Source organism: Pezoporus occidentalis, unplaced genomic scaffold (genome assembly GCF_034315485.1).
Source record: "Pezoporus occidentalis ecotype Australia unplaced genomic scaffold, CSIRO_AGI_Poc_V1 ctg149, whole genome shotgun sequence".
Taxonomy (NCBI): domain Eukaryota; kingdom Metazoa; phylum Chordata; class Aves; order Psittaciformes; family Psittacidae; genus Pezoporus; species Pezoporus occidentalis.
The window spans coordinates 1,776,637-1,793,129 of NW_026913305.1; the positions used below are offsets into that span (position 1 = coordinate 1,776,637).

Genomic DNA, 16,493 nt, shown 5'->3' on the forward strand with positions numbered 1-16,493 from the left:
CCTTATAGCCCCCTTCAGATCCTGGAAGGCTGCTATGAGTTCTCCACGCAGCCTTCTCTTCTCCAGGCTAAAAATATGCAAAAACAAAATTATGGCTGCATAGAAAAAAAAATGCAGACAAGCATTATAATATTACAATCAGAGAATCCAGTGACTACCAAGAACTAGATGAAAAAATAAAAGCAATTCCTTCACTTTCAGAAGGGTTTTCATACAATTAAGACAGAAGGCAGGACAATCCACTAGAAGGCCCAGTAATTGTTTCACCTCCTAATTCTCTATGAAACAGTCCGTGTTGCTTTCCACCACTGAATTCTCCACATATATATGCATGATGGGAACAAATTAACTTCTAAACACACCACACACAAATGTCTGGCTGCCATTACTCGAAGCAAAAACAATAGTGGAAGAAATGGACAAAAGGTCAGAAGGAGAAAACGAGCAAAAAGTGGAGGAATGCAAGAGACGTGCAATCCAGCAAGGAGTAAGGATAAAAGCCTAATTAGACTCAAGTAAAGGATAAAATTACTACAATCAATATATATATATACATAAAATGAATACTTTTCTATCAAAATGTTTTCTTATATATGCTTGCTATTGGAAATGTATGTTGTCAAAACTAGAAAGAAAAGAAGTACATTGGACAATCTTAACCTTAAAGCACAGCATCCACCACAGGATTATCTGAATTATCTGAAAATCCCTGAAAAGTGACTGTTCAAAAACATTACAATAAGAATACTACAGCACTAGGAATTACTACTACATACAGCCCAACATAGTTCTGAAATAACACACACGTCTGAATGAACAATCTGCTTATAGATAAAAAAGGGCTGTGCTCCCTTTGCCTTTGACAGAACATAAAGACTGTGAGGTATGAATGTCCTAGGACACATCATGCAGTGAGGATAAAGTTATCTAGAACAGAAAGGCACAAAGCCAGGAAAGCTTCTTGAAAAAAAGTCAACAGGCACCAAACATCTTCCTTTCTACATGTGAGTATTGTGTTCCAGAGATGAGACTGCATCTGCTGCCAAGGACACTGGCATGCTCAAGGAGAATAACCATAGGAGGTCATGATCTAATAAGCACTGCCAAAACGAAGTTGAACACTTAGGTTATTTTATTTTTAGGTATATTACTGTTTTTTTTTCCAGATTAATTTAAAAACCTCGATCTCCATTGGTGACATTTTACTTCAGAATTGTACACCAGACACATGAAAAGTAAACAGTGAGAGCATCTGTCAATTTGTCATACTCTGGATTTACTTAAATAATAGGAGAAAGTACAGCAGGACAATATTTCAATCAAATTTTTCTCTAGCAAAATTATCTGTGAGTGAACTTATCTCCAAACTACACTGGAAGCGTAGCACAAGTAAAAGCTGAAAATTTGACCTAGAGGTAATTTAAAAAAATGTATTTTCCAAATATTATATTCTTTTCCTATAAACAAATTTTGTGTAGTGATGATCTGATATTAGAATCCTGGGGCATGCTAACATCTACGTATTAAGATACTGTGGTTATTAAAAATGTGTCAGAGAAGCAAATTGACACATAATTTTTACATGATGTCAATGACTATTTTTACTTTTAAGTAATCGTCAGAATGCATTTTTCTCTATGTAAACCTGGTATTTAGTCCACAGCAGAAAAACGTGACCTTAGAAGTTCCTGATGAAGCATATTTACCAGAATAAAAACCTAAAAATAAATAAATAAATAAATCATGTGCTTCTTCAGTTTTAAAGAATCAGTTTAGTGCCAACCCTGATTTTGCACCTAATACTTAGCAGATTTATCACACTGTGTACTAGAACTCATTCATGATACTGTAACATGTATTTATGATTTAGTGAAAATAGTGCAGTTTAAGACTGATTATTTTCATTAAGAAACAGGTGCAAAAGAGGCAAGACCATCTGCAAGCCCCAATTAAACAGCCATAATGTAGTAAAACCAGCAAAAACACATTATGCTGAATATTACTGAGCACACAGCCATGACAGAGAGTGCTGACAGCCCTGTGATAAGTTACATTCACCCCACAATTTATATCACTAAATCCACATTCCTCTTACTGATCCATTTCCTCAAGATATAAATACAAGACAAACTGCACATTGTTGGTGTGTTTAGGGCCTTTTTAGAATACAAACCATCAGAAAAGACACATTCTTTTCTTCAAAACTCTCAAGTGATGTCCAAAACTAATGGGCATTCAGTACAGGGTAAAGGGCTTGAATTTTCCTATCTTTACATCATCAGCACTGCTAACAGGGCAAACATTCAGAAATAAGATTAAGGACACTGCAGTTTTGATAGGCCTTATTTTCTAGTCCTGAAAAAGCAGTCTTCTCAGTTTCTGGGAAACAAGGACTTGGCTTTTTAAAGACTGTATTTAACCAATTGCAGACAGAAGTAGAGCTGGACCATGTGAACCCTGTATGAATCCTGGATATGAACTACCTACATAATAATAGAGAGTAAGGAGTAGACATTCTTTTGTGTGGCTGTGAGAGGAGGGGAGAAGTAATAGTAAAATGTATGGGATGCAAGAACTTTGTCTCCATTTACCTGTATGCTCACAAGTGCATCTACATACAATAGTGATACAAATGACACGTAGAGAACATACCTGGTAGCATAAATATTTTTGTGAGTGTGAGAAAAAGGCTATGATAAACAGCCACACTCTACTGCTGTATGCAGAACACTTGCAGAGCTTTCTTTCCAGGAAATTCCCTTCCCACCCCCACGTGGAAACTATAATGATTAAATCCAACTTCCCAAACACAGTAAATGTAGTTAGCTAAATCTGTGGAAAATTAGAAATAAGACTATCAAGGCTTTTCAGAGAGAGCGTCCCTTCTTAACATCTTTAGCTCACAGGAAAAGCAGATAACTAACTTAAATTAGATTTCTTCCCCACCCCACAGAAGAAAGTCTTTAAAGAATAAGACACAGTACCCTAATCTCTGAACAGTCCCACACATTTTATTTACATTACTTGGAAAGAGAAGTAATTGGTGTTAGTAAGGATAACAGAATCCCTCATGTTGAGAAATAAGAAGTTTTGTGAGAATTTTTAGGACTTTCATTTAGTTCAAATAATTTTGTGGAAACTATGCAACCTAATGTTTTTGTGACATAATATGATTAAGATATTGGGAAAGAGCTACTTGAACAGTAAAAGTTACAGAACTACCGGACTATTATACATTTATTCCTTGCATTTTTTAACATATTAAAATGAGTATGGTAAAAGAAATAAATATGCCTCAAAAGTTTTACAGTGCAGCCTTTCATCAGTGCTCTTACCTTTTTCTGAAGGACATTAATTTTTCTTTCTTTTACTTCCAACATGTCTTTCATATCTCTAATCTCTCCAGCCAGGGTTCCTTTCTCTTCTGTGAGGTCTTGTAGTTGTTTTGTTTTTTTATTCAGAAAGGTTTCTTTTTCTTCCAATCGTAATCGCAAGGCATCAACCTATAGTAAGTAAATCAAACATGTTTTGGTTTTACAAAGGTCACTAACATATTTTATTTAATTTTATTAATTACCCCCTTTTTTGTCACTTAAGAAATGTTTTGGAGGTTTTTTCTATGTAGATTTTCTAACTTCTTCTACAAGTAAAAGATTATTTTGTTAAAATGGAATAAAAAAATGAAAGCATTTCTAGCACCAAAGCCTGAATGAAAAAAAAAGTAGAATAGTCAAAATATGAAACAGCAGTAAAAAAGCCGTAACATGCATAAAGGACTCAAAAAGAAAATCACCTTGACCTATGAAATATATAACTTATTGAAAATAATGTTCTATATTCTGTATTTACTTTGCCCATTAAAGCCATGAAACTGGCTATCAGATACCACAATCACTACAAAGGTTTGGGCACAGATCAGCAATCTAGAAAGACAATTGAACAAATACATGGCAAATAAGGAAATTATAAGGTTCTTCACTTTTCTCCATTGTATGCTGCATGTCTCTCAACAAATGGGCCTTACTGTATTTTGCTGTAATAAGCACAAACCCCTATCAAACAAAATAAGGGATATCCTAAGGATTTTTCTAAGCAGAAATGTCTTATTAAAGACCCTCACCAAACTGCTGTGCACTACGTAACAGTTTTTTTTCCTCAAGAAACCCTGAAATAAATTAAAAAAAAGGAAAAAAAAAAAATCAAAAGCATTCTAACAGCCCAGAAGGTGTATGCAGCCTCAGTTTTCTCACTTCTTTCTTTATAAAAGCTCAAGCATACAATTTTATTGTTCTCCTAACACAATTCAAACAGTTACCAAATTATAGTCAGGCAAATGCTTGCTGGTGGTCTGGAAAAAATCTGTAGATCACTTGATACTGGTTACTATTTGTATACAGTTGTTTCTATAAACAGCTCTACTGCTAATTGCAATTAGAAGCTTGGGTACTCATAAAAGCATTTGTAAACAAGGAGGAAAAATAGCTGACTCTCCTCCACTATGGGGGTGGTGGGAAGCAGCAACCACATTCAAGGGCAGCAGCATAAATATTATCAAAAACAAGAAAAACTTTTTGTGAAGCAAAGAAAAAAGTGGAAAGAAAAAGGAAAATCTAAATCACAGGGTACCTGCTCAATGAAATGGAGGAAGAAGGAACTGGCTTTTGGGGGAGTATAATCAAGAAACTGGAAAGTACACACAATGCAGACAGACACAGCCACAGCAGCAGGCATATGAACACAGATACACAAAGAAACACACAGAAAATGTCAAAATAGGGGAAGAAACAAAGAGCCTGACAGGAAAGCGGGTTTTTCAAGTAGATTTAACAATCCTACTTCACAGCTTCAAATTTCTAGTACCTTTATTAATAATACCATTCTACATAAGCAGTGCCTGAAGCAGTTACCACAAGGACTAATTCCAAAAGGAAAAGGAGTTACTCTTCACACCGTGAAGAGGAAAGGAAGCAGTCACTATCAGGATGCTCACTGATTCAGTCTTTGAGAACTTCTAATATACTATACAGACTATTGGCTCTCAATAATTTCCAAAAAGATATTCAAAGATACCTCACCACTGCTTCCTTAAATTAAAATACGACAATAGATTGGAATAAAGCAAATGCTTAAGTTGCCTTACAATGATGTGATGGTGAAGTGGAGGTGAAGCCATAAGGTAAAACTGCAAGCTAGAAAATGAAGTTTTGAAAGTTCTAATGGTGTAGCTTTTTATATAGTAGAAAAGATCAAGACAATTACAATACTGTAATAATTCAAGAAAATAAAGGTCCTGACTGTAGAATGTAAACAGTTCAAATTATGATGCACGGAATCTTTGGTAACCTTGATAATTAGCAAAGTGAAAAATTAAATATTTCATTGAAATTGAAAAAGCAAATAATATTATTCCTACAAAAATGTTTAAAACCAAAAGTGTATGAAAGGGTGTGCTAGGTTGAACAGATAAATAAAGAGAATTGTAAAAGGGGTGGGGAGGAATAGAAGTTAAACTGAACTAGAACATGTATCTTAAGTTTAAAATGTTTATCCATTTCTTTGTCTAATCTAAAATACACTGTGGGGGTAAGGGGCAGAACTTCATTCATTCACTAATGCCAAAGAAAGAATTACTCATCACATAAATTATACTCTTAATACTTTGTAATAAAAGGCAGCTTTGTAATAAGATAGTAGACATCGCAGTTCATTAAAGCAATTGAATATGTTTGGTTTTAATCATCAGTATTTCAAGAGCTGCACTTCGCATGTATTGGTTCCTTCAGGGACCACTTCCACTAAATCATACCTGTTTCCACATTCTGGTTCAGAAATGCAGTTACAAATGAATCACTGAGCAGCTCATGGGCAACACAGAATACTAGATGGGGATATTTTGGGGTAAAAAAACAGATTTCATCATACCTCACATTTTTAAAGACCAAAAGACAGGGGTTTCTTGTTTGTTTGTTTTAATGTGAGTCTCATATTATTGAAGGCTAGTTTGCAAATAAAATAATGCAAGAAAGCATAGTATACCCACGAAATTTTGTCAGCACTTTTAAACATCATACAAGATCAACAAAACCAACTCTGTTAAGCATTACAGATTCAATCCTGCATTCATTGTGCAGCCTCAAACTCCCAAATTTAAGCCTGGGGTATGGAAATCAAGGAGTTTATTCTTAGTGAAATATTTCATTTTTCTAGAAGGCTGGTTAATACATCAGAACACGTCCAGAAGAGATACTAAAAATACTGCCATAGACCTACTTCTACATTTGTCTTCCGTTCCACCCAGAAAGATAGTATGCAGCTCAGAAAGCACACGGAGGTGGCAGCACAGGCATGGAGAACCTTTGCAAGGTTTGCAAACCATTAGAATGATGTTATAATTTCATGCAAAGTAGAGAACTAAGATAAAGAGAGTGCAATCATTTGATACGACAAAGATGGGTTTCCCTGAATAGAGGCCATTCTTCTGATGCTGCAGTTCTGAAACCTTAAGGTGTTCACACCAGGTGGACCCACTCAGGCTTTTTTTGGCTGCAAGGTAGGCCATCGAGAAGACAAGGTTTGGATTGAAAATATATGATGTGGCAGTCTAGAGTAATTCTCTGTCTAAACAGAGCTGCAGGAAGTCAGACAAGTGAGAAATTTTAGATTCACTAATCCAAATTTCAAACATACAAATGTCAGAAAATAGAGGACAAGGGTTTAAAGTTTACATTACACAGAAATTCAAATTTATTACAAATAAATTTATAATAAAAAGATAGATGCAAGTAACTGAAAGGGCATAAATTTTAGCATTTTTAAGTTCTGCAGTTTGACTAGTCAGAAACGATCATCTCCATTAAGCACTTATTTTCCTAGTTAATTAGAATATTAGTTCAGTACAAAACAATCAGCAAATTTATTTTACTTATATTCCAAGTTTTGTAATGTTAAATTTATTCAAAGCAGAAGTCCTTGCAATGCCATTTTAAAACTTGGTTTGAGACCAATTTAGATGATCTATTGGATCTCAAAATGCATGTTCTCCCTGCTCTTAAAATGGCTCATTGCTTTTCTATACACTGGGGCGGGGAGGGAGGTGAGAGAGGAATTCTATTGGATTTATTTTATTTTTAAGACTTTTTTTTACAACAATACAGTATTAGGATCTTGCAGTTTGTAAGCAGTGTGCAGTACGAGATTCAAAGATGACTTTTTAAGTTAGAAAATAAGAAATAGTAGCAGCAGCAAACTTTTGGACTTCTTTTAATAAACATAAAAGGTCTCATCTGAAACTCATTACCACATCTTCTTTATACTTAATCACTTGTTTGCTTCGTGTCTGAAAGCAATCCCTTAAGTCAAATCAAAAAAATCTCTGTTGGGCCTTTAAGCTGCAGCTGAAGAGCTCATCATAACATTGCGGTGGGAACTCCAAAAGGGGTTCTCTTCAGTCAGTCACTGCAGTCTCATTTTCCCAACTGCCACTAGGCAGAAGCTTAATGCTTGAAGTCAAAGGGAGTTGAGGGTGATTAGACCCACTCATAAACAAAGCAGTGATACTGTTCCCTAGTGACTGGGATAACACAGTAGCTCACACATGCTCTGTTCTGCTTGGCTAAACCAGGCAGTTTCTGAGTCAATAGCCTTTTCTTCTCTATCTATCCAGTCCCCACCCTCAGGATCAAGCAGACAATTCTCACTCTTCTTCACCAATTTCTTCCCACACACCCTGTCACCACAGCTCAGGGATTCAACTCAGGAATGGGGATTTTGGGCATTAAAACTTGGAAACACAAAAAGGAAGGTTGAGTGGTGCTGAAGTCCAAGTCTGTGAGTGACAATCTGTGTGAGAAAGGGGAGCAGAGGCCTGTCCACTGGTTTCTCAGACCCAATCCTGTCCTCATACAGCTGTTTATACAAAGACCCCCGTATGACTGAACCTTTTTGCTTTTCCTTTCACTACTAGCCAGCTCATAACATGACCAATACATTGTTTTTATTCCCTAAACAAAGGCACAACACAGAGAGTTAAAAGATAGGTTTACACCACAGGTACTCTGTTAGTGACTGACACCTCCATTAACACCCCATGGTGTTACTTCCAAGCCACAACAAATCTGACGTCATGCTTAGGAGGTTAAACTGTCTTATTCCCCAGCCCTTCGAAAATGAACCACTGTTCTAGCTAGAGTATGAGTTCCATAGAATTACGAGGAATTTCTGTCTTATAGGAATTCCACCTTCCTGATGAAACAAAAATCTTTCCGAAATATGATGAGAAGCAGCTAGACATGGGTTACTGACACAGCATTTCGGATGATTCAATCAATTTGGATCACGGAGATTCAAACTAATCTTGTAAACCATACATTTTCTTATTTTTTTATAAGACAATAGCTTATTTGATGTTCCCTCTTTTTCCCCCCTTTGTATAGATATATTTAACCATTAGATATTATAATTTAAGCCAAGTCCATGTAAGAGCTTAGACTAAACCTGTAAGATCAGAAAATAACACGATTTATAACTCAGCATGGTTGTAATCTGTGTCATCCTTTTCTCCTTGCAAGTACAGGAAACATCTCTAGTTTTCTCTCTAGTCTTCGTCCCCAAAAGCTGTGTTTTGTGGAGCTCAAATTAAATTGTGTCCTGACACTAACGTTAAGAAGAAAAAAAGAAAAGTCTGACAAATACATCTCTGTTTTCTTGTATCTCCTCAACCAGTGGTCAAGATATCTTGAGGCTGATACAGCAGAGCACTAATTCAAAAATCCACCTACATGATGAAGCCCATGTGTTTTTATAGAATAGGTATATCGTCCTCCAAACTAACATACACAGACAGGAGCCACTCTGAAATCAGTGCTCTAAGTCAGTTTTCAGAGAAGCAGAACTCTGAATCAGCGCCAGTCTGGGAAAGTGAACAAGCAACTCATACTGTGTGTGGTCTTCGATGGACAGATTTATTTTCTATTCACAGGAATGCGATGCAGAGGTTTACAAGAACATTGGTTATGTCAGTCATTTTCTCCTTCCCTAAATTCTTCTCTCTGCCTCCAGTAATCAGGAACCAAGATTTTTACATTTCTCATAATGTGAAATAAAACCACTCAGCCTGAACTGCATGAGACCTTTTACTATATGGTATCTGTGCAGTGCTAAGCATGTATGACATCATTTCATAAGTCAAATCTGAACGTCCAGATGGCATAAAACTGAGAAGCTGTTAAATAAGTTCCTCATCTTGTGGAAGACAAGCAGCAAAATATACTACTTCATTTACAGCCATGATGAATTTCCCAATAGTAGAAATTATCTCTTCCCTGAAAATAGTAGTGTGAAATCACATCTCCCCAAAATAATAAAACAATGAAGTATTCTAAATGGAGCATGCTGATACACTATTAGAAATGTCTACCATTTTGTTACCCCTCCTTTTACATCCATGGCATTTTAAATATAATCTGAAAGGAAATTAAATATGGGTCGTTTTACAGCCTCAGTTATATATTTTTATATTTGAAAGTATAAGGATTTCTGGTACACAAAAACCCTCTCTGGCTTTTCACTCAACACTTTGTAATTTTAAGAGTCCTTGACTTATTTTTTCCCAAGCTTTGGCAGTACATTTACTAGTAAAACTTGGCAATCTAAAAAACACCGTAATTTTCCAGAAAAATAAAGCAAAACCAGATCAGATAGCTAACACATAAAGCATTTCAAAGAGCTACGCCTAAGTAAATTGCTTTTAATTTTGCTTAACTTCTTTTTCCTCAGCAACTACTTATTTCAACTATTTAATACAATAAACTCTGTCACTTGTTCTGGAAATATACAACACACTGCAAAAACTTCAGATTTGTGTTGTACTTTAGAAAGAAAAGTTCATGTCAGTGGCAAATACTGCCCAATTCAAAGTTGAACTTTATTAATCTTCATGTCATCACCCGCCACTCATGACCAGCTCCAGTAGTGACGTCTATTCCTTGAAGTTTCCCACTGTTAACTGTTTAACTTATATGCCATATTATATATATATATCATTTATGAAAGTTGTTTTAGTGTTATGGAGCTCCATGAGGAAGTACAACATGAAGAAGCACTACTGTGTTTCACTGTTAAGAATCATTTACTTCACATCATAAACACATTTAAAGCAAAGGTTTGGCTGTATTATTTTAACCTAATTCTACATTTACTAGTCAAGCACAAAGTGTACTGTGGTACCACACCTGGGGTAACAGAGAAGGCAAACTAGCTTATCGTCAATCTTCCTCCTAGCCCCACCTCTGTTCCAGCACACACTGCAGTCAGTATTTGCCACTGTGTCCCAGAGCAAGTCTTCCCCCCTTCCATACTATCATTCTCCCCTTTCCTAATGACCGCTACAGAAACTTCTGTTAAAGATCTTAGTGCCTGCATTTATACATCCACACGTATCCAGTGAAATGCAATATACAATGTTTTGATTATGAAAACCAGTTTAAACCATGAGAAAGCTGTCACTTCTATTTTCTATACACAAGTACTGAGGTGTGAGTAAAGAGAACATATCCTCACATGGGCCTATTTGCAAATATCGGAACTGAGCTACGATTATAGAAAGGATATCACGTGTCTTTAAAATGTCCCAACTGTGCTCTCCACTTCAGAACTATAAAAAAACAAATCTAAGGTACAACAATAAAATGAAAACTCTCCCCTCATCATTTATCTCCCTCATTTTTCATTTGATTAAATGAAAAACATGATTTTTTTCCAGAGCAGTGGCTGCACCTGATAACACATTCATTTCTTTCAAAACCATCTGATCCATGTAAAATTCAAGTCAGAAAAGGCAAAACATGGCCATATTTTGAAGCTGCAGACACCTGAATTTTGTACAATCAATACACTTTAGATTCTTATTCCAAATTGAAACTTCAGTCAGTTAGCTAGCTTTTCCCCTTTGTAGAGGAAAATTCCACCTTCAAGCATTATTTCAACAACTTTCCCACCCTTACTACTCTGGGTATTATGGTTGCTCTAGGTTACATTTTAATTCAGTAAATCAGCTTATCATAGAGCCAATAGTTAATAGGCTTTATATTCTTTACAGGACAACCTACCTTACTGTCTTCTACTACTTCAGTATTTAAGAACTGAGAAAAGGCTTGGGGTTTAAAGCAGCTGAGTACATTGAAGTTGAGGGAAACAGACATAAGCAACCTTAGATGGTTTATAAACACAGGACAGTGCTGGCTGTTCACATCAGGAAAACCACCCCATACCACCTCGTACAATGGTATGTACCCTGTACCATACCTTTGCCCTCAAAACCACTGATACAAGCTTTTTCAATCCTTTTGTACAAGGATGGGAGAACCACCTGACAGGCTAATACTTTAAATGCGCTTACTCTCTTTTATTCGCTCCTTGAAAGATGGCACCTATGGGCTCCCAGCCTCCCTCCCTGATAGCGTCACCAGCCACCATCTCTGCTAATCAATTTTGATTTTTCTTTCATTCCTTTTTTCCCACTAGTCCAGATTCTCTTTAAAAGAGAAACCTGGTAATACTGCCTGGTCAAACTACAGTAGAAAAGGTTTTAGCTGAACCAGAGATTGTAGCCAAGATATAAATGGTTCCCTCAGGCAGTGTGAAACTCATCCTTGTGCAACATTATATGCACAAGGAACTCTGATCATGTGTAGCTTACCAATGCAGCCAACTGCCTAACAGCTGTTTTATTCAAATTTACATCTTTGCCTACTCCTACCACTAAAATTAGGTAGTTTAAAGCAACTAGTCCGAAGTTCAGAATTTAATATTCAGTTCAGATTCAGCAGATTTTGGAAAACACATGGGAATTGTAACTCGTGTGCTAATACTTAAAAGTTTTTGTTAATAAAACTTCCAACACTAACCTTACCTCATTGAACTTACCTCACTGGTTTTTATGCTCACTATAAAACTATAGCTGTCATAATATTTTTGAATAACTGCAAAAGGAAGTCAGTCGTTCCAGAGTCAATGTTATTTAGCAACATAATGATAGTTATAAATTCAAAATACTTTAAACCAATTTACTAAACTATCAATCTTGGAAGCTCTTAACTTTTGAAATTTCTGTCTCCAATAACATTCAAACTTTATTATACTGTAACAGATTAATAGAAAGTGAATTAAAAGGCCACAATGTTCTTTTTTAAATCATGCCAATGCATTTAACTGCTTCATGAAAAAAATGTGTAGAATTCCATAACAGTGCAAGAATCATCAGTAAATATCCGTTAGCTTTATACATGATAAAAATAGAATTTTTACATGATTTTTTTTTTCTTAGCTTAATTTTTCCTAATAGTACGAACGAGGTATTACAAACAGTTGACATAGCAGTGATTTTCAAAAACCACACTCAGGTTTGTAACCTACTTGGAACATTCAAACAAAGGAGGTGCCTGTGGGTAAACCTCTTTCCAGCTGAGCTGGAGAGCCTGTGTTAACGCTTGCAGGCATGTTCTGTACCCTTGACCTCTCTCTCTCAATTTCACATGTTTTGAGTGAGTCACATCCCTTGGAGCAGAATGTTATGATGCACCCTGTTCTGAGACTGTAACACCTGTGTATGTCACCCACTTGTTTATCAGACATTCTTATATCAGCAGGTCTAGCTGGAATCTGCTTGGCTACAAGCTTCCCTTCCAGACCTATGTCCAGATCATAAATAGAGTAACATAAAGCAGCTTCAGCAGTATTTTTCATTTATTCACAAGAACACAGCGAACAGAGAAGAAGGTTAAAACAATAAACTACACATATATTGTTTACTTTAAATATAACACATTTTTTGTCAAGAAATACACCATTTTAGCTTTTTTATCTCTCCTGCTCATATCCTTCCAGGGACCAATTTACAGCCTTTTCTCTGCAAACTGATGCATTTTTCTCAAGAGTGAATACGATTCTACTTGTAAGCTCTCTGATCACAAATATACCTCTAAAATTTTCCAAATATAAAAGCTGAGAGTGCTCTCCCCCCCAGCCAGCCATGCTCCACAATCTCCCAGAAACAGTAAACATCAGCTAGTTTCATATCAGCCTTGAATACTAGCAAGTGTTAGAGGTCCATCACTTGTCCTCAATCCAAACCTATGGTTTTCTAGGCGCTCCTAGGACTCAGAATTTTCTCATCAGCTCTGGCTGAGGCATGTAAGATAAGGCCACCTCCTTGCTTACTCTCCTTGCATATATAATGCAAGAAGATACTTGCCAGGTATCAGAACAGAGTGCAGTGGTTTATCACATTAGATGTACAAAAAGGCAATGCCTATAGTCTGTAAAACAAACCATAGCTGGCTCGATTCTAGCCTAAGTATAAAGACTGAAAAACAAGTTGCAAATTAACTTTGAAAATTAAAAGTGCTAATCTATAATTTTTTTCTAACAGACCAAGGACAAAAACTTCATGGAATTCCAAAGTCAGGTCTGCTAAAACAAAAAGAGACCTAAGAGACTAGATCATTAAATTACATCTTTCTAGAAATAAAATTAGAAGTTATGTAAGAACGCATTACCTTGGGAGAGATCTTTATGTCCATACTGAGTCAAACCACACCTTCTAAAATGTTTGATGCAAGCAATAATTAGTAAGAATTAATTTTATTTTTTTTTTTAATATGGACTGAAAGCTCTGTAAATGGGCTCTAAAAGGTCTATTCTGGCATGTAACAAGATACATTCTTGGTAATTTTTTATCTCTGTATCTGCTAAACATTAATAAGATCTTAAAAAGTTATAGAGATCTCCCAGCAAGAACATTCGAAACTATTCAGCATATAATAAATAGCAATAAATAGTTCTTTAAATAGCAAATTTTGCATACCACTGTCAGAGACAGTTTTAATGGGAAATCTGGCACAAGCAAAAGCACTATGCACTCTCTCTAGAGCAATGTCTTTTGCTTCCTGCAAATGGTAGGTTACTTTAGGGGACAACTTAATGAGTACATGTGTGTCTCGGATCAAGGGAAAAAGAATTTTGTAACGAATTTTTTTCTTTTAAATGAGGCTTATTTCTGAACTAAGATTAAAAATCACTGATAAACCCAAAAAGATGACTGATGAACTCAAAAACAAATGCTTTTGTAGCAAGTCCACAGTGATCGCGGTGCTAGAAATTACCTACACAGACATTTAAAACTCAGCAGATGATGATATGATGGTTCTTTGTAGTGGTGTGATATAACCTTAGTTTCCCAGTTAGGGCATCTTGAAGATTAAAACATCTTTACAGAGGAATGAAAATGCTTCATACACACAACTCATATAAAATCTACCTCTTCACCTGAAGGAGGAGGAAAAGCTGATATTCTGCTTTGTGAGCAAATAAAACTTGGTACATGAACTTCAGAAAGAAACTTTAGGCCAAGATGACAAAGCAAAAAATCTCAGACTCCAAAGTTAGCAATTAAAAATCTTTGATAATAGATGAGAGATAAAAACACCTAACAATACAAATACATATTCATAGTCACAATAAGCAAGGTTTTAAGAACTCTTGAATTACACAGTTAAAAACTGTCAGCATTGCCTCAATGTGGTTATCTGGACAAACTGCTGCTTCTCATGTGAGTAGCAAACTATTGCTCAAAATTGAGGACTCCAGTACAAAACTCAAAGATATACACAGCTGAGCTGTGCATCACACAATTACATGATTTTTGCAAATAATGAATGTGGGGAAATACATATACGTGTGTGTATATCTCCCTCAGAAATGCAACTCTAATACAGCTCAACTGTAGCAGTGCCTTTGGATGAATCAACTGTTTGACACAGCAACTTGTCAGCTGGTGTAGTCTTGTAAGAGTACAAATACATCTGCTCTCCCAAGTTTTCCAATGAGAGCCCTACCCAGAAACAAGATAAACAAGTACCTACTAATAGTAACACCATATTTGCTATCTAACGCATGGAACCTTCCAGAGTGCCAAGATGGTAGTATCTTCTCTGGAATTTTGTATCCCTATTATTGATACTAAGAGCTGATACCTGAATAGTGTGTTATGTCACTTGGTTTTGGGACCAGAGAATAGTCTGAAAGCATTCAATTTACTAGTACAGCCAAAGCCCTCACTAGTACATAGGAAAATTAACTTTATGAGGCTAGCTTGCAAGTGGCTTGAGAACAAGATTTAAAGCATACTGTGAGTCTTGTGATAACTGTCTTAAAATCTTAGTTTGGAAACAACAAGTATTAAAACGTGTAAAAAAATCTGGTCTTTATGGCAGCGTAGAAAAACTCAAAACAGAAAGAAAAAGATTTAAAATTAGAATTTAGTTCACATTTAAAATGTTCACATTAAAATGTTATGATTTTCAGACTCAACAGATGAGTGAAGATTTAAAATGTGAGGGCTTAGTTATCAGTTTTATGGAAACTAACAGATTTTCAGTGATATTCTGAGCCCTTTAAGAGATTGCTCTGTGAAATGCTGTATTATATATTAAGCCTGTAAGTCATTATTTAGAGATGTCTTACAGATAGTAGATGGCCCATAAGCTGAAAATGATGAGGCCTCATAATATTGCTAAGCTATTTTGTTAACAGTAAGCATCTCAACCAAAAAAATCAGACTGTACTCCTACTGAAACAGAAGTACAACCATTTTGCCTATCTCAGACATTGCAAATATATTTACTTTTTATGATGAAAACAGACTCCCAAACAAGTTTCCACAGATTGTGGCTTCTGATAAGAATTCCAGACAGGGAAAGGCTGCTTAGTCCACAAGAGGCTCCTTGAGATGCAGTCTGCCAGGAAAAGACTAAAAGGGCAGTTTCAGATTCCAAAATTGGTAACTCCTTTTTTTATGTCATCTTTGCAGCAACGTCCTTCTAGAACTGAAGAAGACATTTTACTCTAAAACACTTCAATCGTCACCAAATTGGTAGATCTTCACCTCATATTTAAAGAGTTTGAAAAGTATAGGATAATTCATGAGGCTCAACAATGCTGCACAGAAATGCTAAGATTGTAACCTCTATTATAAGCACTTTAGTTCCACCGTAATTTAAAATGAAAAGTTACGCAGGAACAAAATCAGACATGATTTTCAGTTGCAGGCTTTCTAACATACTAACAGAGATTAACTTGCCAAATATTTTTACTGAATCCAGTCTGCCAGATCATCTAACAGCAAGTCAGAGACATGTCAAGATCTGATCTTGCATTTATTTATTATTCAGCTGGAAGCTATAGGTTTACCAGTTTACCACAATTATATTCCATCTGGGAGACACTCCGTTTCTCAGGACAGAATAGCATCTGCACAAGAAAGATAAAGCAAAAGTGGTATGTGCTGCTTTCATAACAGTCTTGACACTAAACAAGCTACGTAAAGCTACGTATAAAAACAAATGGTATCACAGAAGTGGTTTTACACTGTCAGATACGTAAAGGATCCTTTCAGAAAAGAATCGGCAATGAAATAACTCTCAAAAACTACTTTCTGA

The 16,493-nt window shown here is 35.9% G+C and overlaps 1 protein-coding gene across 16 annotated transcripts in view; it reads right to left on the minus strand.

The window, feature by feature from the left end:
- The window catches only part of ERC2 (ELKS/RAB6-interacting/CAST family member 2), a 495,639-nt gene that overhangs the window by 332,453 nt on the left and 146,693 nt on the right, over window positions 1-16,493 (minus strand). For all 16 annotated transcript variants that reach the window (XR_009963211.1, XR_009963210.1, XR_009963207.1 and 13 more), the window contains one exon: window positions 3,336-3,503. Coding sequence is in view for 3 of the 16 variants with exons in the window: in XM_062610712.1 (XP_062466696.1) it covers window positions 3,336-3,503 (168 nt within the window). In the remaining 13 variants the exon portion in view is untranslated. The remainder of the gene's footprint in view (window positions 1-3,335; window positions 3,504-16,493) is intronic.